A 25,542-nucleotide genomic window follows, 5' to 3' on the forward strand; every position below is an offset into this window, starting at 1 on the left:
TGGGCCCAAGCAATTTTAGCTAAAAGGTTGGTTTTATTACACACTACATCTGCTTTAATTACTTTTGCTAGAAAATTAGGAAAAAGACCCCCCGTAGAACTTTTAAAACTGTATAAAGCAAAGTGCGTTGCAGCGGCACTCTATGGCAGCGGGGTGTGGGGTTTTGCTGATTTACTCTCAATCCAGAGAGTGGAAAACTCATTTTTAAGATACATCTTATGCTTTCCGAAAGGTTCCTCTGCTAGCGTTTGTCACGCAGAGTTAGGGCTTCCATTTATTTCCGACCTGATTAGAGTTGAACCTGTGCTTCTATGGCACAGGCTGTGGTCAAAAGATGAGGCCAAATTAAATAGAGAAATTCTTGCGGATACGCTGAACCTGGAAAGGAGCATTGAGGATTCCTTGGCTAAGATATGTGTATAATTTTTTTAAGGATCTTGGCCATCCCGAGTTGTTCACCGATCCCCGCTCCCTTAAGCTTATAACAAGGAAGAAGCTAAGAAAAGAGGGTATGCTACTGCTAGACTCTTAACAGAATGTCGACTGAAATTTTAAAACCCACCGTTCTGCACAATCAGATGGCTTTAATCACTTTTAACATTTAACCTTACCTGACTTATGTACAAAGGTGCCTATGTTAGGTTTTTATTGCCCCGTTTTAGGCTGGGAATTTTTTATCGACTAGTCACTTTCCCCACACCAAATGACTGGTCTCAAACACTTCAAACCTGCCCCTGTGATAATTTGTCCCCACAGTCCATGATCCATGTCACCCTTTTCTGTAAATTTTACACTGCTGCAAGGTCCCTGTACTTGTTGCCTATTCTTAAACAATTTGGGTTGCGCCAATGCCGACCAGCCTTTTTGGCTCTACAACTTTTAAATAATGAGCACACGGTGTTTAGGATATTGATCTTTTTGAAAAAAGTCTTGTCCTATAGGAAGCAACTGTCCATGATCTGTTACATTTTGTCAAGGGTTTGTTTCAGTTCATTACTGTTTTTAACTTTTTTAAATGTAGTATAAATTAATTAATATCTGGGTTTTTTCTGTATGACTAATTGTACTGTATTTTCTATGTGCTTTTATGATTGTCTGACAATCGAATAAAGCTTTCTTGATATCTGATCTACAACTCATCTGACACTGGGCTATCGGTCAATGGGTGTCATACCATCTGCCATATTTAGGGCAGATTTTCCGATGTAATTTATTTCTGTTTAGGACTGCCAAGAAAAGCCTTGTGGTCTTGACCAGGATAAAAAAGGAATCCAACCCCCCCACCCCCCCACCCCCCAACCTCCCAAAACGGTATCAGGGACATTAGTATTTTGTTTTTCAGTCACAAACTTCTGCTGTGGGATTTCTGAGGGTTTGTCTGGGCAAGATTGATATATTTTAATTCTTGGAGGAACAAATTCCAATTCAAAACAAGTTGATCCAGAGGTGAAAAAGTCCTTTATTTACACTCTCAACTTAGGAGTGGGTATGAAGGATAAAGAGAGAGGTGGCACAGCCAACACGTGTTTCGCCCCCTACATGGCCTATAGGCCTGTGGCTTCTTCAGGGCGGGTGTTTCTGTAATAAGAGATTTCAACGAAGTACTAGGTAAAATACCGTAGGATTCTCAAGTCGTGGCTAATGCCTAATGCGAGTGTTCTGTTCGGTTCAGTGTTCTGCTGTGGGATGTTGTTTAAAAAAATTTAAAAAACTCTTTGTAGTGCGGGTGCCTTGAGCATGGCCAGCAAAGCTTCAGTTCCTTCAGCAGAGACAGCAGACAGCTCCACGAATGGCACAGAGATCTCTGTCAACCTGGCGGGGATCTTTACATATTGTGAGCTACACTCCACCAGTTCAGCAGAGAACATACAACCCTTTGCTGAACTGGCAGAAAGAAGTACAGCCTACCATATGTTAAATAAGGGCCAAAGTACTTGGGTAGGCTGAGGGACCGATTCTTGGTACGCTCCCTACGCACGAGCCAATAAAGGACCAGCCTTGGCCTCTACCCCAAATTGTACAACTCTGTGTACTAGTTGGGGTATTTCTTTGGAAATGAGTAGACAGGCACTGGGAATTTCTGAAATTAACTGAATGAAATCTGATGTGCTTCTAAGCGACACACCATACTTTAAAAGTCCTGGTTCAGAGTGAGGTTAAATTCGTTATTGCCTTCCAGTTTTGCATGACTCATGCACACGTTTATAGGTAGTTTTAAGAGTCTATGTAACTAGATCCATTTTCGGCTTTTGTGACCATAGGGGTGACATTTATCTACTCTGAAGTTATATTACTACTTTTAGTTCCTTTGCCCATGATAAACAGTAATGGTGAAAAGAATTATGAGAGCTTAACTTTTTGACTTGATTTATTTGATAGTTATATTGTTACATCACTGTTAAATGTTTTTCTAGTTCTTTTAAACGAGGTACTATTAGATATCAACTTTGAAAATAGTGCTTTGGTTTTTTTGTGCATGTTATAAATAAACGCCTACAGATATTGTATTAAAGGTATCGCCAGTCTATTTTTCTTGATATCTGTCTTTATTCCCCTTCTACTTTAAATAATAAACTGCTGACAGTGTCAATAAGTCAATCTTCATAATTTAATGAATGTATAGGTACGAAAATCTATTCATTGTGATAGCAGAATGAAGGAAAGCATCACCTATTGCTGACCTCGGTGAATTCATGATGAAAATTGTTTCCTGGATTGCTTGAATTTTTATTGACAGGCGGAAATCTCCTTGGGTGCCTGTGGGTACTATGACATTTCATAAATATAATAATGGTGATGATGAAAAAAAGAAGTGTAACAGTAAGAGATTTAAGAGGCCCCATTTCTGATTTGAACTAATTGTTAAACTTTTGCAACTTAATTTAAACAGAACAGGTTTTCAATAACGGTTGCTTCCTGCTTTAACAGTTTCCACTGATCTTATAAGTCCTTCTTCCCGTGTATATGGACTTATTTGGACTTGATAGTTGTATTAAGAATGGTGATAGGCACTGCCATGCCTCTTGTAATTGAAGATTTTAGACAACCTTGACAATGTGATTGTGCTCACATATCAGATGTGTACTTAGATATCTCTTGTGAGAAATAACAGGAATGAGATTTGACAATTTGGATCTGAAAAATGTGTGTATTGATTACAAATAGAAAATATTGAAAAATTTGTGTCTATAGTGTTACAATGGGGTTTGCAACAAGGCAAATGTATCAATATTTTTTATGATGATCTGAAGTTAAATGTGTGTATATATTTTGGTATTTTTGTAGGTATTACTATCAGAGGGGAATTTTGGCCAAAGTTGAAGGACAACGCTTGGTCTACCAATTCAAGGAAATGCCTAAAGATCTTGTCTATATAGATGACGACGATCCAAACCCCAGTGCGGAGTCTCTTGATAGCCTTCCTACAGATTCATCTTTTCTTTCTCCATCTGCAACCAGCGGGCATCAAACTGATAAAGCTAGACTATCAGCAAACCTTGGTATGAGGGGAGCACCGACTACTGTTCTGAAGGCAACAGGAAAAGCGCAATCTTCAGAATTTAAAGAACCAGAAATTGATAACAAGCAGTTGACTGTTTTGTCTTCAGATATGTTGAGGACAGTGAACACTATGAACGCATCACAGCAGTCTAATTCATCTAACCTCTACCGGTCCTTGCAGCTGTTGCAGTCAGGACCGTCGGTAACTGAGACAGCTACAGACTCCATCAATCAGGATGAACTGTTGCAATCCCCTGTTCATAGCATCCGGTAAGAAAGTCTTTAATCTTTTTATTTCTTTTTTTATCGGAGTTCCGACTCGTTTCAGTTTTTCTTTGGGTTAGCTATGCTTACGTAAATGAAAACATTTGTGAGTGCAGAAGTGAGTTCAAGTTCTGATGATCTGAAAAATCCATTCTGAATTCTGTAGAGACCTGTCAGTCCATCCTGTTCAAGAGCCGAATGGTTTTGTTTATTTCAAGATTCCTTTATTCCTAAAGTGTGTTTGCTTCATATGATGCCATTTCTACACCACTTATGACATTTCCACTAGAAAATTATGGTTAACATGTACATTGGACGAAAGAAAAGTAAAGCACTTAATAAAATAAATGTTTGGCGGGAGAATTGCTGATGGTGATAGCAACTAAGTTTGGTGACTGTTTCATGAAAGATATGGCAACGTTGCCAGGTCTGATCGTTTTCTGTGGACCTATAATTTTTGTTAGGTGTCCATCCTTAAAAGAAAATTTGTCATACATGTATACTAACTGATGACGTATTTATTTGGTAGATTAATGTATTTGAAGGGGTACAAGACTAAACATTTGATGTTATTGTGTATGGATCGGCAGGACCAACAGTAGTAGCTTCAGTGCAACATTTTGCTTCGTTCTCTCATAGCACATGATCATGCATGAAAGACGGAAACCTGCTCCCTGTGAATGAGCACATGTCTGTGACTGTGAAAGGAGAGCTGCAGGGAAAGATTCTCCTGGTTTGAACTGCCTAAAACCCATGGAATGGGAGTGACTTCGTACGCCGACGATACCCAGTTGGTGTTGGCAGTACATAAGAACGGGATTGAAGTAGCAGCCAACTTTCAGACTGGTATGAGAGCTATTAGTCACTGGATGGACAATAATTGTCTAAAACTAAACACCGATAAGACCGAGGTAATGGTGTTTGGAGACCTAAAACCATCTTGGTCTCCGATCTGGTGGCCATCGGAAATGGGCAATCCACCTATCCCAGTTTCTAAGGTCAGAAACCTAGGAGTGTTGTTCGACAACAAACTAAGTTTCACCAATCACGCCAACGCAGTGGTCTCCTCTTCCCTCTTCACGCTACGGAAGGTGAAAAAGCTACTACCCTACCTACCACTGTCTGCTGGGAAAGCCCTGATGTCCTCCTTGGTGTTATCCAAGGTGGACTACTGCAACGGGCTTCTGCTGAACGCCCAGGAGCAGGTCCTCAAAAAGCTACAAATGGTGCAGAACGCCGCGGCACGAATCCTGACCAGAACACCCAAGTTTGCACCGATTTCATCAGTCATTTACCAACTTCACTGGCTCCCAATAAAAAAGAGAACTAAATTCAAGGCTCTGTGCATTATATACAAAGCACTGAACAGCCAAGGACCCGACTTCTTCAGGGAATCACTGCAGCTGTACGTTCCCAAAAGAGCGCTAAGATCAGCCTCATCCGCTTCACTATGCATTCAACGAGTGAGAACAGTCACCTGGGGAGACAGACGCTTCATGGTGGCCGCCTCGAGGCTCTGGAACTCCTTGCCCCATCACATAAAAACCAGCCCCTCACTATTGCTCTTTAGAAGGCAAGTGAAGACATGGCTATTCACTCAATAATGCACAGGACGTGCCTCCTTGTCTGCCCAGCGCCGAGACACCATTTATGGTATTTGTTCGCGCTTTACAAATTTAGAAAAAATAAATAAATAAACAGGATAGATACTTCACCCTGCTACAGCATACCACTCTTTCTGTGTAGCTGTGGCTTATCCCGCTGCTGGACACCATTGGGGAACCCCAGAACCATTTATTTCTATTACACTCTATGGCCTTTGTGGCTAAGGATATCTATGCATTGCTCTCAATCTCAGTTCCCTTGTCCATCCACTTTCTCGCCTGCCTCTGAATTCCATCTTAGCTTCTGTACTAAGTCTCTGCCATTCCGGTTCCCTGGCCTGCATTTGGCCAAGTCTGAAAGCTCCGTACCTACTCTTCCCATTTCCCCTTAATTTGCTCCCCACACAGTCCTTTAGTCTTTCCTTGTTCCTAGTAGCTGTTCCATTGCTCAGTGTCTCTGATCTTCAACATGGGATAGATTTCAGGAAACATTCCCCGTCCTCCCTTGCCTGCCTCTTGTCTCACTCTCTGCCTTCCACTTCCTGTCTTCTTTTAAATTATCTTCATTATGCTTCCGATGTAAAAATAACATAGTAATGTCTTCAAGCGTACAAGGATACAGTACAACGATTTACCAAAATCTAATGAAAAGTAACACCATTTAACTTCCTTGGTACATTTTCCAGGAAGCATTAATATATTTGCTTTTAGGGTTTTTGAGATGTCTTTTATTTTGTGAGGGTAAACGGAAGGCAAACTTAAATTCTAACTATAAAATATAAAAGTTCTATGGAATTTGGTGCTCAAGCTTCACATATTACTACCTAGCAGCTCTCTCTTAGTGCCTATTCTACTTCTTTGCCGCGCCTCAAGGAATAAACTTTCTACGTTCAGGAAAACATAGCTCATATATTCTCACCTCATTGATCCTTTTTAAATTCATTCCATCTTCCAACGTTGGCCAGCATAAGATTTACAGATCCACTTCCCTTTGCAAGTCCTCAAGCTTTCAGCTCTGTTTTTGAAATGGATAATGCCATCAGTTTGCCCAGTTCAGTAATTCAGTTTTTTTTTTAACTGGATGACACTATCTTCATATTTGTAAGTGCATTTTCAGTTTTCTGGAGTTTGCATTTCGATTCAATTAGCGTTTCCTACCACGGCTTCCACTATGTTATGAATGCTCGAATATGTTCTCAGTCATCTGCTGATTCTCCATCGTTCTTATGAAGGGTCACTAATGACTTCATGAGGGTTCTCTGACAACAGCAGTTTTATTCAGATTGATAATTTGGTCTTCTCTTTACCTTGCCTTTCCTCTAAGTTTCTTTCTTGGCCATTATTTTTGAGGTTAGATTCATGGAAGGATGGTCATTATTACTACTATTTCTACTTGGTGTACCTAGAGGTGTAAAGCACATTTGTGTTGTGCTGCTGTATACTGATGATCCAGGGACACGTTTATAGAGCTTGGGGTGTTCAGTGGTTTGATGTCCACCATTCAGTTTCTGAAATGCAACCTAATTTCAGGTGTAACAAGTACTAAATACTTACTCTGCATTAGAGCTTCCTTACCCAACATTAATTCCTCTGGGTAACTGCTGCCAAACTCTACACACAATGAAATGCTAGACTGGAAAAGTGGTTCTGACCAGTCATGATGCAATGCAACACACAACATTCAAATCAATTAAGCATTGTGCTTCTGTGTGCATCCTTTGGGTGCATGGATAAATTACTTGTGAACCACTCATTTACCTTAAGCCAAGTATATGCTACAAACAGTGGGAAAACCCAACAGAACACTTGAGCCTTAAAGGACCTCTTAAGGGCATTGGCAGTAAAAGCTTGCTAAAGAGAGTTAAGAGTGGATTCCAAAGCTTTGGACTGCCACTGGAGAAACCTTATCTGGCTAGGCCAATCGGTGTAAATCGGTAATCACCAGGACATGGGATTCTGACTGAAGGTGATGCAGTAGGCCGAGTCCACAAAAAAACAGTGGGCCTTTCTGTAGACTTAGGCTCAAATACATCTAACTACAATTGTTACAGGGAGCCAGAGGCGAAACCCATTCCCAAGCTTCCAACACATTGCCAGATTTACACAGACCTGAGATAAGCTGAACTACAATATTCTGAACCATTTGCAATTTTGTATCCTCCCTATTGGCAAACCCAGATAAAAGGAACATGTGTAGTCCGATCTTGAGAATGCTGACAGCTAACCCTGGAGCTCAAACATGGGCAGCAAAAGAAATGTTTTAGGTGCGTTTTTTGATTAGGGCACAAGGAGATCACAGAGTGTTAAAATCGTCCTCCAGAAGTAGACCTTTGTCTAAGTAGAATCAAAGGATTCTAACCTCAGACATTCCTCAACATGGAGCTCACTAAAAAGAATCATTTAATGATGCTTTAGCTTCTTACTAAACGCCCAAACCAGTGGTAGTAAAGAGGCCAAGAGAGGGTATTGAAACTTTAAACCATGAAATGAAAGTAGCATTACTTATACCTCAGCAAGAACCGGGGGTAAACAGAAAGACACAGTACATGACTGTTTAGTCATGAAATGTTACAAACCTTAGGTGACAACCTTCATGAAGAGAAAGAGGCCATATGGAAAAACATAGATGTAGATTCATCTCTGGGAGAGATTGAAAAATATCCTACTAGACCATCCCCACTATACAACATTACGGACCGAAGGAGGAGTCACCAAACTCGTGACTTCCAAAGACGGTCCAAGAAGAAAAACAAACTGCAAACATCCGGGCCCAACACCAGATGGCGACCTATGCTAAGTGTACAACTCTGCAGCTCTACATGCCAAGAACAGATGCATACTGGTAAGTAGCATATTCCTTACAGTCTACTATGTGGCCCCTGAAGCCTATGGGGTCTAGATGGAAGAAGAAATCAAACTGGCTAGTTTTTTTATTAGAAAAAGGGATCAATATTTACCAATGTTGCCAACAAGTAAATCAAAAAAATAAGGAAGTATTTATGAAACTGTCCACATCACATTTGGAACTGAGAAGAAATCTAGACCCTCCTCACAAGATCTACAACCTATAAAATCATGTGTGTCAACAGCAAGAAAAAGGATAAAAACACCAATAACCGGGACCGCCACCTGAAAAAGACAGTAAGAGCTCTAGGCAGTTAGTAGAGAAATGCAGCTATGCCATGCTGCATTGAAAACTCAAACGTATTACTAAACAGATAAGAACATCAGAAATGGGACGAAAATCTAAAAAAGATGCAAAGCTTTATTAGAAGAGGGCAAAATCGTTTCGAATTCATGTCTAGAGTCAGCCCTGTATTTTGCACCTAAAGCTAGTTCATTTAATGGAGTTTAATAGTTACAGACAAGTGGGTGTTACATTTAGGGCCTGATTACGATGTCATCATCGTTTTGGAACTGGAACTAAACGACCTCCTGTCTGTTCCAGCCCAGCAAGTAGGATTCGATCGCAATCCTCTACTTTACAATGGGAGCATGCATTCTAAACGAAACGCATGCTCTCATTGCAAAAGGCAGTGGTGCAGTCCATCCCATCAAGGTGCCTGCCACCAGGTGCAGGGATCAACAGGGGGGCACCATAGGTGCTCCCTAGGCTGCCATTCGGCGGCTTTGCACCCATGGTTCCCTGCTGGGGGCCCCCAAAGACAGATTCCCCATGCCTTTCTGTGTCGGAAAGGCCGGCACAGAAAGGCAGCGGGAATCTGCCATCGTAATCCCTCGGCCAGGGGATTACTGAAGGCTTTCCAAATGGCGGACGTACTCTCTGAGCTCGTCGGAAGCCATTCGGAAATCCGATTCGGATTCCCTTCCGACCGACCCCATCAAATGGGTCGGTCGAAAAGGAATCCGACCAGCAATTGTGATACGGGCTGGAGGACTGCGACCGACCGTTCCAACCCGCATCGTAATCGGGCCCTTAGTTGGGATGGTGCATGGAATTTCTAAAAACAAAAGGCACACCACCTGTGAAACCAAAGAGACAATCTACAAGATGGATAACATTCAATTTCTTCAGCAACAATTACAAAAACTTCTTCTAAAACCATCAATATAGGAGATTTCTCCTGAGGAGCAAATCACAGGAGTATATAAAGTCTCTTTCCTTATTACCCAGCAGGACCTCACATTGAGATCCATACTGGACCTAAGCTTTGTAAAGACACTAAAGCTCAGATTACAGCAGTCCAAGAGATCATACCACTGTTTGAGGATAACAATTTTCTGGCGACAACAGCTCTAAAATGCACGTTTCCATATACATATGCATCTAGCTTTCCAGCAGTTTCTCGGGTTTGTATGGACAGGTGTACAGTACCAATTTAAGATTATACAGTTTGGCAAAACACAGCCAAGGGTGCCAAATGTTTTGCAGTATAGTAAGAGTGCATTTGAGACATTCAGTCATTCATTTTTTCCTATACTTGGATGATTGGCTAGTAAACAGGAATTCATTTCAAGAATGCCAATACAACATTTAGACAGTAGTTCAGCTGCTAACCCAAGTTGGATTCTCAATCAACATGACAAAATCCTCTCTCAGGCCAAGGAATCCAAATGTTTTTTCTGCTAGCACATCTGAATACAGAAAGAGAGTGGTGGCATGATTGTAGCAACACATTGTCCTTTAATAAACATCTCAGTCTTTGACACTGAGGGGAATAATGAGGACAATAATGAGTAGTTGGGAAGGAGGGCATCATGTATTCATTTGATACCAAGTACAAGACATCACATGTAACTGGTTCAAGAATGTTTGAACAATCAGTGACCATAGGCTAAAGGAGTTGCAATGTCGGACAAACCACAGTATGTTTAAACCTCCAGTCCCAGCACAATCACTGCATCTTGAACACAGATTCCCTTGCAGGGAGAGTGTTCCAAAGCCAAACTCAGAACACAATTGCATAAATTATAACAGACAGCACAACTGCAAAGTTTTACCTAAACAAACAGGAAGAAACAATGCTTAGGAAATTTTTCATTGGGTCATTGTAAGACATATAATACTTGTAGCACTAGATCTGCCAGGGGTAGACCATGTAAATGCGTGTATTTACGCAGACAGACAAGTATCTCCCATGAGTGGAAGACAAAAACAGCATGCATTCAGCAAGATATAACTAGCATTTGCAATGCAATAGGTCTTGCATTCGCGAGAGTTTAGGCTATTGGCACTGTGAATGACAATGCCTTTTATTTACCTGTTTTGATAATTAACACATATATAAAAGGAATTTTCATTTACATTGCCAATAGCTCAAACTCTTGTAAATGCAAGACCTATGACATTTCAAAGAAGCGGCCGCCTTTGTCTGGGGCTGCTTAGAACGTGAATGTTGCAGGAAAGCATGTTGTGCCTCCAATACATAAAACTCATTAAAGAAAATAGTGCTTACAGACTAAATAAGAGGTACCGTGTAACAAAAGCAGTAAAAGTGCCAGTCCCCATGGGAGGTTACAAATGAAGACAAGGCGGTACTAAGGAGGGACTAACAAGCCTATTAACGAATCAGAAGCCAGTATTTAGGAAGGACAATAACACAAGCCAATGACAAATATGGGCGGAGAGTGGGCGGGGCTTCAAGTCCTTACTCAAATACAGCATGCTTCGCAGAGCAACACATGCACCGCCCAGTCTCAACCTAAAAAATGGGGTATACTAGATATACATAGACCTCTTCACCACAAAACAAAACTCAAAATGGCATGACTTTGAATCAAGACATTGACTCTCTGAAACGGGGCAATATGCTTTCAGGTAGTTAAAATGGGATGTTTGTTTCTGCTTTTCCTCCTATTCCAGTCATTCAAACTGTAATAATGTCTAGGGTCAAAGTCTGAGATGAATAGGATTCTAATGCAACCCAGGGGGACATGGTAAGCATGGCATTCACATCTAAAAATCCCTACAGCACAAGGTAATCATGGGCCCTTGATCATGGAACATGTACTCTACAAGAAGAAATCGATTATCAGCCAGATTATCAGAGCTTGCAACTAGTAGCTTGGATCAATTCCTAGAAATACAAAATTTAGGATTGCATGAAGATAATTTATGGAGGTTTGAATATCATGCACAACACTTTATTATGCAGTAAAGTGAATGAAGTATTCCAAATGGTGTTAGGAACATCAGTTTGCAAAAAGACTTACAGATCAAACAGTGATTTTAAGATACCCAGTGCATTCATTAGACTGTGACCTATGGTATGCATTGCTCAAAGTGCATCTGTTGACTAATGCAGCATAGATTAAGGGTAGGAATCAAACACAGCCATTTAATACTGGTATTATACAATTCCTTGGTGTAAAAAGCAGACACAGCTTCTACTCCTAAATGGTGGTTCTATTTAGTTGTAACATGGCTGATGAAAGCCTTTTAATCCTGTGCATGAAACAAATCTCAACCACTTAACATGAAGGACACCAGATTTGTCAGTGACTATTACATCATTGAGAAGAATAAGTGAGTTACAGGTATTATATGTTCAGGGACCATACATAATAACACACTAAGAAAACAGTGATGCAAACACACACACCATTTATTACTAAAGTGGTTTTAACTTTTCATATTAACCCAAAAATACAATTAACTGCTTTTTTCCCAAACTCAGTAGAAAGAGCGTTATATATTAGGATGTTAGAAGATCTATTGTGGTTCATATCCAAGAAACTAAAAGATTTCGGATGGCTATGCAGTTTTATTGGTGCATATGCAGTTCGAGTTCTCGGCTCAGCAATGATTAAAGGAACTATAGCAAGGTGCATTGTACAGGCAATATAAATGTATTTCAAAGTCTGTAGGTAATACCAAGAGCGCAAAAGGGAGCAACATTGGCATTTATGGGCAATGTCTCCATTTATGTCTCCATTTATGACATTTGTACCACAGCTGCTTGGTCATCTAGAAACACGACTACTCAATTTTACTGTGTAGTCATCCCATCACAAAGGGAAGTGATAAGTCTGTTTTAAAACATTTGTTAGGCGTTGCTAATTTTTCAATCCCTCCTTTCCTATGGGGGTAATATTGATACTTGAACAGTGCACAGAATGTGAACCTAGAATAGATTTATGCTGCAAAACAAAAGTAGGTTGATACATGTAATAATGCTTTGCATCTTAAAACTGTTCTAGATTCAAGTCACCCTCCCAACTCCAGAGTGAAGAAAGGTAATCATTGCTAGTTCAGGAGAGAAAAAATCAAAAACTAAATTAAAAAAACACCCAATCATCTAAAATGGAAGTTGCGTTTTAGGTCATTGTGGGCTTATGTTGACATCACAGCGAATTTTACAGACGTAGCCTATGGTCGATGCCTAGAATAAAAATTCTGTGTTTATAGATACACTTGTGGACCTAACCACTTGAAGGCAGAATAATGCACAGTATGTAGTCTGTTAAAGTTTCATGCTGCAAAACTATTGTTACAGGGAAGTTACTAGTTTCATTACTTCAGGAATTCTATCAAAGTTGAAAATGTATCGAAGCATATCTAAGGGTGGGTGAATACCTTTATTAGCATGGGAGTTTAGCGACTCTTAACTTAATTGATGTGTACTCTCTTCCACTATGAATAATGTAATCATTAGTCTGTTCCACCAAAGTAAGACATTAATTTTCCTTTATCTCCCTCCAAGTCTATACTGTACAATGTAATATTGTCGCATACTGAATTAAATCATCTCTGATGCATAGACTTAAGTCGATTTTAAAAAAAAGTTGCCCAAATTGTTTCTTTTGCAGTCTGTTACCATGACAACACTATTTTAAAACCCCTTCACTAGGTATTCATCCAAACTCGTATCAACTTCAAGGTGCCTTGTATTGTCACCACAGCTTTGATGGCTCGAGTCCTAATGTTATTGTGCACCAACTTATTACCTGATTCCCCCCGGAATGCTCTGTTTATCTAAACACTAACTGTCTCTCGATGCCAGAGTGCAAAAGAGGAGCGGGTTGACCCTTCTCGTTTTAGGCACTATCAAAGTTAATTCACTGCCTCTCAGATCCATTTGCTCTTATTTGCTTTTTAGGCGTATGCGAAAATCACTGTTAATATCTTCCTTAGCCCTTCTGTCTGCTACTATTTTTAAACAAGAGGCCCTGTAGTGCCTAGAAATGCTCAAGCTGGAAGTGCATGTTATCACAATTCAGTAAGATAACAGAACCTAACATAGCAAGGGCAGGTCACCTAGGCAGTGCAGTAAATAGTCACTACATTTGGTGCAGACAAGACCTGTTTCTACCTTGCTCTAATCCCTGCTCCAGAGTGAAACCAAGGAGGGACATGAGCTGAGGAATAGGGCAGGAAGGTGACCGGAAACCTCTAGATTCCTTTACAGGGGAAAATACATTGACCTCCTGAGGTAGAAACAAGCCTGACCAGAACAGCAGATCCTAGAAGAAACAATGCCAGAAGTGGGAATAAAGAGAATACAGTTACCTCAGAGCAAGTATAGAGCTTAAGCAAGTGAAAATGTGATGCAGTACTGGAGGAAACCATCCGCTTGTATAGGAAGTCATAACACATCTGGGGGGAAAAAGTTATTCACAGAAAGTTCTAAGAACAGTCTTGGATTAGGAAGATAATAGAATTTGTGATTCAAGAAATTCAGTTTTCCCAGTGAAAATTATGGTCTGATTCCAAAAGCGATGGGCTTTTCAAACGCATATTATTGAGTAGCCCGGATGCCAAAGGTGTGTGAGCCATCATTTGAATTGCAAGTTTCCCTATCCTAGTACCTCAGTGCACTGACCGGTCCCCTCATGCTCAAACACAGTGCTGCCCAATGCCCGGGCCACCAGCTGCCGCATAGCTTACTTTAGTCCGGAAAATGACAGGGAACTTCTCCACGTCACCCTGTCCACCAAAGTGTTTTTTGAATAAGGTTTTTAATAGCAGTTGTGTCCTCGCGACCAACCCTTTGTCTGAGCGATCCTGAACATATCCTTCACTTACTTTGTCAAGGTACAATCGTAGCCTAGTCGGTCCACTACTCACCCTACGGCGATGGCTCTCATGCTGTAGAGGACCCGTTTTAAAGTAGGACAGTTCTCTCTTTTTCCCGTCATGAGGTGAGTACGTCATTCTGTCTCTGTGCGTACGTCCTCCGTGTTACATGATCTCTGTGAAAGGTCGCGAAAGGCATCTCTGCGTCGGTATTCTGTCCACGTTATCTTGAAAGATAATCTTTGTGGGATTCTGTGCCTGGTGCCTGTTTTCCACAATACTCAGTCAGGTTAATTTATCCCCCTTTGTTGTTCTGAACATGTCTGTCTATTTCATAATGTTAACAATTAAATATGCAACTTCTATTATGCGCTGTGATATTATTTCTTTAACAGTGTTCCTGCACGCTATATTGAGCAAGTGAGAAGCTGGCCTGGTATTTGATGTCCACTTATTTAAGTGGCCACCTTGCACCAGTCCATACAACCCTTATGGTGATTTAAGAGGTCTTAAACAATCTTAGATAGCTCTCTAACTGGTAGCTGTGGAGAGCAGCCTTCAGTCTTAGTCCAGAAGGAGTGTTGAGCCTCTTGTTTTACCAGAATGCAATCTCATTGTATAGATTAAGTGAAATAGAACAACAAGGTATTTATAAAAATACGTTTTTATTATATAATACTCTCTAACACATACAAATAACTCCTACCCGGAGATATGCACAATGCACACATTACTTTACGAAGAAATGCAGTAAACAGCACAGCATACACAGTGGACCCCACTGGGGACCAAACCATATACCAAGACTGGTATAAGAACCACGACTCGAGTCAGGACGATGTCGAGAGGACGTAGAAGTGCTGGAGACTCAAGGAACCACCCAAGGTGAGGGACTAGGAGCCCCAGGGAGGTTCGTGTGCAGTGTGGGAACACAACCGCGTTCTCCTTACAAGTCTATGTGTACGTCGCGGTTGGTTTTATAAAGATTAAGAACCCTTCCCAGTGGACCCTGAAGAAACCCTGTGGAAGACAGAAGGTTGGAGAGCCACCCCACCCATGGATACCCTAGGACTACGTTACCTACACCAGGGAAGCTGGCTGCATACGTGCGAAGTGGTGTCGGAAACCACTGTCGATCCCAATGGAGAACTTCAGGAAAGTGCCACTGCTGAAGGAGAAAGTTTGGATTCTAGATGAGAGGTACCTACAAGCAGAGGGGACAGAGTCTGTCATTCAGGAGTGACCCGAGGACTTGGAAGACGAATGCCCTCCGATGTCGGGTGTTGCAGGAAAGTTGACGATGGCCTTGACTCTGCAGCTGTGAGGACCAGGCAACGCTTACGAGGACCAGGAGCCATGCACAAGCTGTCCCACGAAGGATGTCGAGTGCTGAGGGGTCGGTATCCAGGGGGGAGAAACAACAAACCTTGACAAATGCAACCAACGCAGGAATTGAAAAAAGAGCAACATCAGGACCTGCCGGGTCCAGGGAACTCACCACAAGCAGGGGAGTCAGGGCAGGCCCGAGCAATCAGGGGAGCCAAAGAGAAACAAAGGTGACCCTCAACAGGACCCATGGGTTGAAGGCACTGGAGCCTCAAGCGGACCTCGAGCAGCTCACCAAAAGATGCAGGCAACAGTGCATACGATGTGATGTGGCTGAAAATTCTAGTCACTGGATGTGCTTGAGGTTGGGGCTACTTGAAGCCCGAAGATCTTGACGGAAGGAAGCCAACAAGCCTTTGCAACTGCAGGTTGACGTAGTGCACAGGGGTTCGGTTATTGCAGCCCCCACAAGGGATACTGGCCTCAAACATGGTTAGAGGGCAGGGCAGGCCTCGGGGAGGTATGGAAAACCACCACCTGTGTTGCAGAACCTTATGGAGTACGGAGGAGCTCAGGATCAGCAGACAGGTCGACTTAGTTGCGATGCCTGCGAATGCAGGCAAGTGACTCATTCCCTTTCAGGGCAATTCCTTCAGGTGTCTTTGATGCCAACAGGCCTTGGAAGGTTTTTGTATGGTGCACAGACTGAAAGGGAAGATGAAGTCCAGCCCAAACGAAGTTCAGCAAAGTCCAGAATGCCAAGACGGTAGAAGAAGTGGTGTCTGATCTGAATCTTGTCCCACGACGAATCTAGGGACCCACCCACAGATAAGCCCTTAAGTACCCCAAGGAAAGGGTTAGAACGATTCAGGTGACTCTCCCAAGGGACGGTTTGGACAGGGGGGAGGTTATTCTCATGTCCTTTGTCCAGTTCCGTGCCAGAGCGGGAGCCAAAGGCTCCCAGGACTGGTTTGAACTGGACTATGCACGGGGACACCAAATGTGCCATTCATGCAGATTTAGTGGCTCTGGCAAGCGCACCCACTCGGTCCCAATACACTAAATCCAGTCTGGGAGGTAGTTACACCTCCCTGTGACAGGGTGCCTAATCTTCTGCCTTTCCCTGCTAGAGCTTGGATCAGCAGCAGGGCGCAAATGTGTCTCTGGCCGGCAGCAACTATTTTGTGCTGTCCCGGTCTGGAAAGTTGGCACCGGGAACACTGAGAGCCTAACGGAGGGCTCTTCCAGTGCTTGGAATCATATCTCCCACACAGTTTACGGTGTGGGAGGTATGATTCCAACATGTTGGATACCAAATATGAGCGGATTCGTTGTAGCCAGTTTTGAGATGGTCATCGCGTAATTAGGCTGTGCCCCTCTGTATGGTATATGGCTGCTTCACCTACTACCCGGGAGAATGGACTCCGTAGGCTGTAGGGGTGTCCTGCTCATGCAGGGGCACCCTCTCACTTAGAACCAAGCACCCTGCCTTCAGGATTGCTAAGACCTGCTAGAGTGGCAACTTATAGGTTTTAAGTGCAGTGACCCTAGATATAGGAAACCTATATCTTTAGTAAGTGGTGCTAGTACCAACATACACAGGCTGCAATGGCAGGCCTGTAGTTCCATTTTGAATGGTGTCTCATAGGTGGCATAATGCATGCTCCAGCCCATGTGAGACCTATGGGGTACCCATTCCCTGGGTGCCTTAGTACCATATTCTAGGGACTTATAAGTAGGCCTGGGCGAAAATTTCAGTTCTGCTCGCGGAAGCTGCGAAGTTTTGGCATTTCCACGGAGAATGCGGAGATGTCGAAACTCCCGCAAACCGCTGTGAAAGTGGAAGTATTTTCTTGTTCGCCCTTTAAAAATGCATTCTCGCGCGCACGGTAGCGACTTACCGGATCCCTGCGTTCGCTGACAAGTTTTCCTATCCGTTTGCGTGCGCCACGAGATGTTGAATTGTAGTTTGCCGGTCGCGCTATCACGCGAGAGTTTGCGATCACGAACACGTCATTCGACCTGGAACAGGAAATAAGCATCGCGAGCAAGATGGCCGCGCCCATTAGCAACCGCATGGGCAAATTAGAGATATATTTCCCCGTGAGCACGCAAAAAACACATCACAAACGGGCGGGGAAAGCAATCTTCGCGTCTTCGCGAAAGTTCCGCGTGCTCGCGGAGATTTAGAGCAATTTCGCTATAATTTACGTAGGGCAACTACGCAAATTCCACCCACCCCTACTTATAAGGGTACCCCCAGTATCCAATCTGGGAGGTACCTAAGTACTGAACATAACAATTTAGGGAGAAAGCAGATAGACTGGGGTCCTGATTAGCAGGATCCCAGTCAGACTAGTAAATAACAGCTTAGTACCAAGCAAAAAGTGGGGGTAACCATAGAAGCAGATCCTACTTTCCTACATATACACTTTCTAGTTTTCCTGAGGGGTGCGACGCCCCCTCTTATATATTGCTCAAATTAAATATCTCCTTGGAGTATTTCTATATCAATTTTATGGCTCACTTGAGATTATCACTTAAATTTGTATCTCAGTATCTATCGGAATGATAGTCTCTAGGTGAGGGGGATATATTCCAGATTGCTGATGTGGGACGATTACTCTAAGCTGTTCAAGTGCTTCCAAGGGATTGCTCCATTTTATCCCTGTACATCGCTCCTTAATCTATGTACCCATCTTTGTTCACGTTTGCACAGGAAAGTTTTCCCGTCTGTTACATTCTTAGGGATAAATATACACACGGATGAAAACCGATACATTACATAACTAGCAAATGTCTCTTGTTAATTTTCTTACCAATACCTCAACTTAGTGTACTCAATTACTTCATCAGTTGTTTCCATCAAGCGTTTTGACTTGAAACTGCACATTGGGAAGCCACCAAATAGAGCTGGACACCACATTAACTTGCTCACCATCCTGAGTTCAAGTTGGCCAAAATGTACGCACTTCTTCTCTTTCCACCCACAGTATATTGAACAAGTAATCTCTGTTTCTATGTCCTTGGGCTTAAGTGCAGCTTTCTTCTTGCACCTTGTCCAAACCACCTTTATTTGTGCTGCATGGATCCCAGGCACACACTGTAGCCCGGTCGCCTTGAATAGTCTCCAAAATAGATTTCTGGTAGCCTGTCACCTGTATACTTGAAGACAGCCGAGATTGTAAAACAGAAAATGATAACCTTACTACATAGAAAAATAGATATGGTATGTATTTAGATCTGGAGCATTATCTGTTTACAGCAATTTGTGGTAACTCAATAAAGAGGACATATTGCTTAGTTGTGAAGTTGCTCATGTTAGATTCAGGAGACCTGGATTCAAAATGGTGGTTTCACCATTTTATCTAAATATGTGATTTTGGGCAAATTGCCTCTTTCAAATTCTAACTATGTATAATGAGCATATTTAAAAAAGAAAGTATCGATTCCCTCACATGGCAGTTTCTGTTCTCGGTGCTGCAGCGAGTAGGCATAGGGCCCACCCGCCTCGCCTATACGCGCTTATTGTACACCGGACTGACCCCGCGGGTGCGCCTAGGCCGATGCATATCGACGGAATTTGCGATTCAGAGAGGCACGCGACAGGGCTGCCCGCTATCCCCTCTGCTTTTTGCCCTGGCGGTGGAGCCTCTGGCTATACGACTCCGGCGGGAAGGAGAGGGCTGGGGCATCCCGATAGCAGGCACGGTGCATAGTGTTTCCTTATACGCAGATGACCTACTGATCTATGTGCGGGACATTGCGGATGATCTAACACCCCTCTGGGACACTTTGCAGGAATTTACCGTGGCCTCAGGACTACGAGTAAATTGGGATAAATCCACAATTTATCCGCTGCATCCGGGACTACCTCCACAGGCGGTTCACATAGGAACCCAGCGAGTACCTTGGAGCGCGGAGGCCCCCCGGTACCTTGGTATTCGTCTCTACCACTCCACCGCAGATATGTTCGAGGGTAATCATTGCAGGGCACTAGCGAGCATTAGGGCTTCGATCGGATTTTGGAAGAGCCTCCCATTGGCTCCCATTGGGAGAGTGGCATTGGCCAAAATGATTATGGTTCCGAGATTGCTGTACTTTTTTACCAACCTACCCGTAATCCCGCCCAGGACCTTCTTCCGGGACCTAGACTCCCTTCTTAGCGCGCTCATCTGGGGGTCCAACAGACACAGAATAGCCCTGACAAAACTACAGCTGCCCACCACGCAGGGTGGCTTGGGAGCCCCATCATTCGAAGCCTACTTCTTAGCAGCACAATTGCAATGGCTGTCTCATTGGACAGCAGACAGGTACACTGTGGAAACTCATTCCATCGCAGGACGGGTATCGGTCCCGGAGATCCGTCGCTTGCTCCTCCCTGGCACACACCCAAAGCCCACGTACCCCTTACAGGTGTTGGTCGCACGTAAGTGCATGCTGCGGATACACCGCATGTCCCCGGGGACTCCGTTGTACTCCCCTTTACTCACTCTAGTAGGATGGCCCAATCGGGAACACTACTACACGAATAGCGCGCTTCGCACATGGACGGGATGTGACTTGACAGAGGCAGCGTCCCTTTTCGAGGACGGGCAACTAAGACCGTTCCTTAGTTTGGTGGAGGAATACGGGCTTCCCCCAGGGCAGTTTCTGCTCCACCGCCAACTCCTAGATAGCTACCGACCACATCAGGACCTAAGCAGCGGGGAACCACACCCACACCCAGTGCTACACACGCTCCTACATATGGGAGCAGGACGCCACCTAACTACATGGCTTTACAAAGCCATACGGGAATTGACTAATAAACCATTAGCGACCCTCCGGGCCACCTGGGAGGCAGAAATCGGGCGGGTGCTCCACGACGGGGAATGGGAGAAGGCTTTGAGATACCCTAAGAAAGTCTCCAGAAACGCACGATTTAAAAACATCCAATATTATATCCTACACCGGGCCTATCTCACACCTGCACGCCTCCAACGATTCTATCCTGACACTCAGTTCCTATGCCCCAGATGTCAAGAACAAAATGCAGACTTTCGGCATATGTTCTGGAGCTGCTCCGTCATTCAAATCTTCTGGCATCACATTCACACCGCTTTGGGTACCCTCACTGGGCTAACCTGCATGGACACCTGGGAGGCCAGCGCCATAGGCATTTTTCGCATCAGTAAGCAACACAAGGTGCAGACTCGCTTCCTCTCCTTAGCGGTGCTCTTGGCCAAACGCAGCATAGCCATGCATTGGCGTTCCCCCATCGGCCCCCCGGTGGCAGCGTGGGTGGGAGCTACACTCAAATGGGCGGCGGCGGAGGAGGAGACATTACGGGAGGAGGAGGTGAAAGGGACCCGCAAGCACCCTATCTCAATGGAATGGGCCATGTTACTATACCAGTTTAGGCAGCTCTCCCCGGGGGCGGACCCACCAGATGACGCATCTACACAACTAATCCAGAATACACATTCACAGGCTCTGCCCACCTGAACCCGTAGGCCCCCAGCCGTGCGAGGCCTTGACGAACCCTAGCTCCAGGCGCACTATTACGATTTTCAGTCGCAACGACCAGGATAGACACACATGAGTATCAGAGGTGCCTCACCATCACGACGCTGCATTCTCCCCCTAGTGCAATTGGATACATTCTTCCGTATTCATCCCCTAGTTTACGCCTCTGTTGAACCCCAGTTTCTTTGCCATATATGGAACCTGTGAACGTCACGATAATTGTATACACTGTTTAGGCCTCTTGGTAACGAATCATCAATCAATGCAATTGTTGAGTAACCTTACCGTATGTATGATCGGATACGACCACTTGAAGAATATACATGATGTACAATATATGAAATGTGAAAATGGCAATAAAAATAAGTTTAAAAAAAAAAAAAAATTAAAAAAGAAAGTAGACTGTGCTGTTATGTAGTGTCCCAATTACATGTTTCCAACTCTCCTCCTCCCTATCGCAGCTGGTTTCACAGTTTACAGATAGATACCTTGATATTTCTAGCTGGACACCTGTTATTTAAAATACTAATTCAAATTGAGTTGTTAAGCACGATATGCCGGTTTGGGTGCATACCAAGTAAAATGTCTTGGAGAGCCATGCATTTTTTCTTTGTATAGTAGTGCTTCGTGATAATGATTTGGAGTTTTATTCTTGCTTCTTTCCTGGTAAACTGTAATGTCCTATTTGTGAAAAGTAGTTGTGGATGGTAACTAATATGTCTCCATACATATTTTTTCAACAGGACAATGCCATCTCCAGGACAAGTTCCAGTGGTGGTTTCTCCTGGGAGTCAGCATCTGCACACGGTATTCCAGACAGTGCCTCTTACAACAGTTTTATCGAGCACAGATCCCACTTCGGCAACGGCCTCACAGCAGTTTTTTCTACAAGCCATTCCATCTTCTCAGCATATGACAGTACTTAAAGAAAACATGTCGCTCCAGTCGCCAAAGGCAATAACATCTGCTTCATCCATTGTTCTGAGCCCTGCTCAGGTGCAGCATGTTTTCGCGAGCAATGCACAGACCATTTGTAATGGAACAGTTACTGTGCCTTCCTCTTCAATCCTCAGCGCTGCTACACCTGTGGTGACTTTTTCACCAAGCTCTGCACAGGTAGTCCCCCACACCTCAGGCACTGTGATAACATCGGTGATCAAATCCACAGAGGCCAAACAGACTTTCACTCATGTGGCTGTGAAGCAGGAGCAGCACGAGGGTGCCGGGGAGCAAATGGAGTCACCCAAAGAGACTGGGGAGCTGCCCAATCAGAGGTTTGATCCACGGTGTCTGCTGGTAGTCACTGGTGCAAATAGTGTCCCATCCCAAGTAGAAGTCAAGCAAGAACAAAAACACTGGGAGCTCAATTGTAAATAATAGAACATATGAGTACATAGTAATGTGCTTACTTTTTCATGTACAAGACTTTATCAGTGATAAAAATTACATTTGGATCAGGAGGTCCGATGGACCACACGTTTCTCAGCGCCTGCTCTTCGTAGCATTGAATGTGGAAGGTTAGACAACGCCTTCATTTGGTAAGGTGTCCTGAATGCTTCTATTCAGATCTCAGGCTGAGGGTTCCATTGACTCTCTGTTCAGATGTCCGTTAGGCTGAGGCCTCATTCTATGAAGAATGATTTGGAAATGTTGTTGTGGCCAACGCTTTTGTTAGCGAATGTCCTCTAGTAGGTCTTTCTCCAGGCTTGGGGTACGAGTTTGTTATGACTCAGCCACAGGACGCATGTAGGCAATTCACTGATTTCTCTGTGCCTTAATTTCTCTGCTCTAAAATGAGAGGGCCTTTACCCTGCCCTGGGGGGGGGGGGGGGGTTGGGGTGACAAAATGTGTTATGAAATGCTGTCAGCTACACTATGCAAGTTCACTTTCTGGCTGGAATTGAACATTGTTACAGGTCACCCATTTCTGTAAATATTTTAACATTATAAACGGATTCTTCTGTAAGAAGCAAAGGTTTGCTACATTTTCGTGTGTGCAATTTGTACTTTTAGAAAAGTCTGAGTTTTGTTTCTCATCATGTCCCATTTTGCATACAGCAACAGTCTTCAGTAGCCCTGCCCAACAAAAGTGGGCAAGAAAGTTGTAACCTTGTAATGGTGGTAAACATGGAATGGAGAACATCTCCATTCACTTGATGATGGGCAACAGTGATTAAAATGCACGGCATTTGTTCTACTCGGCAAGATAACCTGGGGTGATCGCTGCTGACTTCTGATTTGACCAACAGGTCATTAACTCGAAACCAGTCAACACCACCCTTCCGGAGTTGACACACTGAGTACTGTTAAATTAGATGGCAGTAACGCCTGCTATTTATAACAATGTAGAATTGTTTTAGTTTTTAAGTACATCACATGTCATAGTTGATGCAGAGAATTATTGCTTGAATGCTTACATATTATTTTCTGACTACTGCAAAGACTTCTGTGTCTGACTTAATGAGGGCTGTGTACAATGAATACGCAGTTGATATTTTCACATCTGTCTATCTGCTTCTATATAGAACATTGGTTGTAAATAGTGTACATTTACATCTAATTTGAAAAAAAATACATTTTTAAGATGATTTCTGTTAGATGAAAACAAATAATTTTTATAGACGAAAGAGATCAATATGTGTTTAGCATTTGAATGGTCTTATCTATTCAGAGTGAATTTGTATTTAAAAAATTATTGTTGAAACACCTTTCAACTTTTTGTATTTTCTAATTGATTTATTATGAAAATAAATCATGTGAACTAAAGCATTTATTGTGCTTAAATGACCTATATTTAAAATGTTTGAGAACTGTACTATGTCTATGTTTTTGTTTCAGTAGAAGCTAAGAAGTAGTTTCGATTTTCCTTATACACTTACTCTACTGTTTGGCTTGTATACATTTTCAACTCTTGGAAGGGCTGAAGAGAGAGGAAGCAGATGGAACATTGCCACTTCCCCAGCTTGCTGCATAGATCTGGTCTCACCACAAATGTCTGCGTAACAGAAGACATTCCCCCTGGTTTTGTAGACATGGACGTAGTGGCACCAAGTATGAGCAACAATTTCACCAACAAAAATGGTTTTGTGGAAATTAAGTAGATTGTCTCTTTAACCATGTTTGCATTGAGCATCACTGCAGAGGAGTGACAACCTCTGAAAAACATATTCTCAATGTCGTATGCTTTTTGCAGGAAGTTCCTTTTTTTTCTTCTTTTTTGATAAATAGGAATTCCACCTCGGAGTTGACTGCAGCTCTCAGTGAGAAGTTTATTTTATCGGAAATGCAAGTCCTTGCCTATCACAGCATACCAGGAAGATTTATTTCAGTGACTCATCGTACATGCATGTATTTACCACAAATAATCTACAAATAAATACGAAGTCGAAAAAACAAAGAACAATCAATTATTACCCTAGGTGCAGTTACTAAAGTATTCACTTGTCAGGCATGAAACACTAGCTGAAGAGGTTTAACTTTTGTTTTATGGCTGATGTTCCAATTCTGATCTAAGTAACACTTTAGGGGCCACATTCAGTCAGATCTATTCTTGTTCTCTTTCCCATGCCTATAACACCTATATTCTTAAGACTTCATTCTACCTTCGCAGTGGGCTGGTGGGTTCCTGATTTTCCAGCTTAACACAATACATTTTGTGATCACATGTTGCTTGTCACACGCGTGGTATGTGAGCCACTGCATGTGAATGTCTCAAGACATCTATTTCTTTTGTTTAATGTTTGTATTTCTTCAACAGTTCTCATGGCAATATCTTTTCTTGACGCAAGAACTAGTAACATGTAAACATTTCATCTTCTAACTGCAGATCTCTCACCTTTTGAGTTCCCCCAGACACCAGACTGGATCCAGAATTGTCTCCTGGAACAGCTCTCATGCGCCTATAGGTTCCATCCTCAGAAAAGCAGCATTGTTTCACTTCTGAAAATGAGTCAAATATAGGTGCCACCCCTATATGTTGACGTGATTCCTTTTTTCCATTGCCCTTAGTTTCATTTCTGGAACTTCTCTACCAAAGTCTTTGTTGGTGTTCACTGACTCCCAAATATAATTAACAAACTACAGGAGGGAAAATGACCCCTCTGAAGTCTACAGGTGTTAAACTGTGCCACACCTTAAGGAAGCCGGTGTCGATCATGGATTCACATGACGTCTGCCTTTAGTTCTTGGCCTGTTCTTTATCCAAGTCCTGATCCCAGTCAGGTTGCTGTCCTCGAGTAATTCCAAGATGAAGTCAGAAGACACATTTTAGTGCAAGCACAAAAGATTGAAGCAGAAACCCACCTTTTCCTGCCCTTCCCACTCCAGGGGATGGTCATGCAGTCATCATTCCAAGTACTTGAC

At 43.0% G+C, this 25,542-nt stretch overlaps 1 protein-coding gene across 12 annotated transcripts in view; it reads left to right on the forward strand.

Moving 5' to 3' along the window:
- The window catches only part of ELF1 (E74 like ETS transcription factor 1), a 509,285-nt gene extending 485,339 nt beyond the window's left edge, over positions 1-23,946 (forward strand). For all 12 annotated transcript variants that reach the window (XM_085621962.1, XM_085621963.1, XM_085621964.1 and 9 more), the window contains 2 exons: positions 3,286-3,771; positions 21,924-23,946. In XM_085621962.1, coding sequence (XP_085478088.1) covers positions 3,286-3,771; positions 21,924-22,557 — 1,120 coding nt within the window. In that variant the 3' untranslated portion in view covers positions 22,558-23,946. The remainder of the gene's footprint in view (positions 1-3,285; positions 3,772-21,923) is intronic.
- The last annotated feature ends 1,596 nt before the right edge of the window (positions 23,947-25,542 follow it).

The sequence above is a fragment of the Triturus cristatus genome, chromosome 8 (genome assembly GCF_964204655.1).
Source record: "Triturus cristatus chromosome 8, aTriCri1.1, whole genome shotgun sequence".
NCBI lineage: Eukaryota > Metazoa > Chordata > Amphibia > Caudata > Salamandridae > Triturus > Triturus cristatus.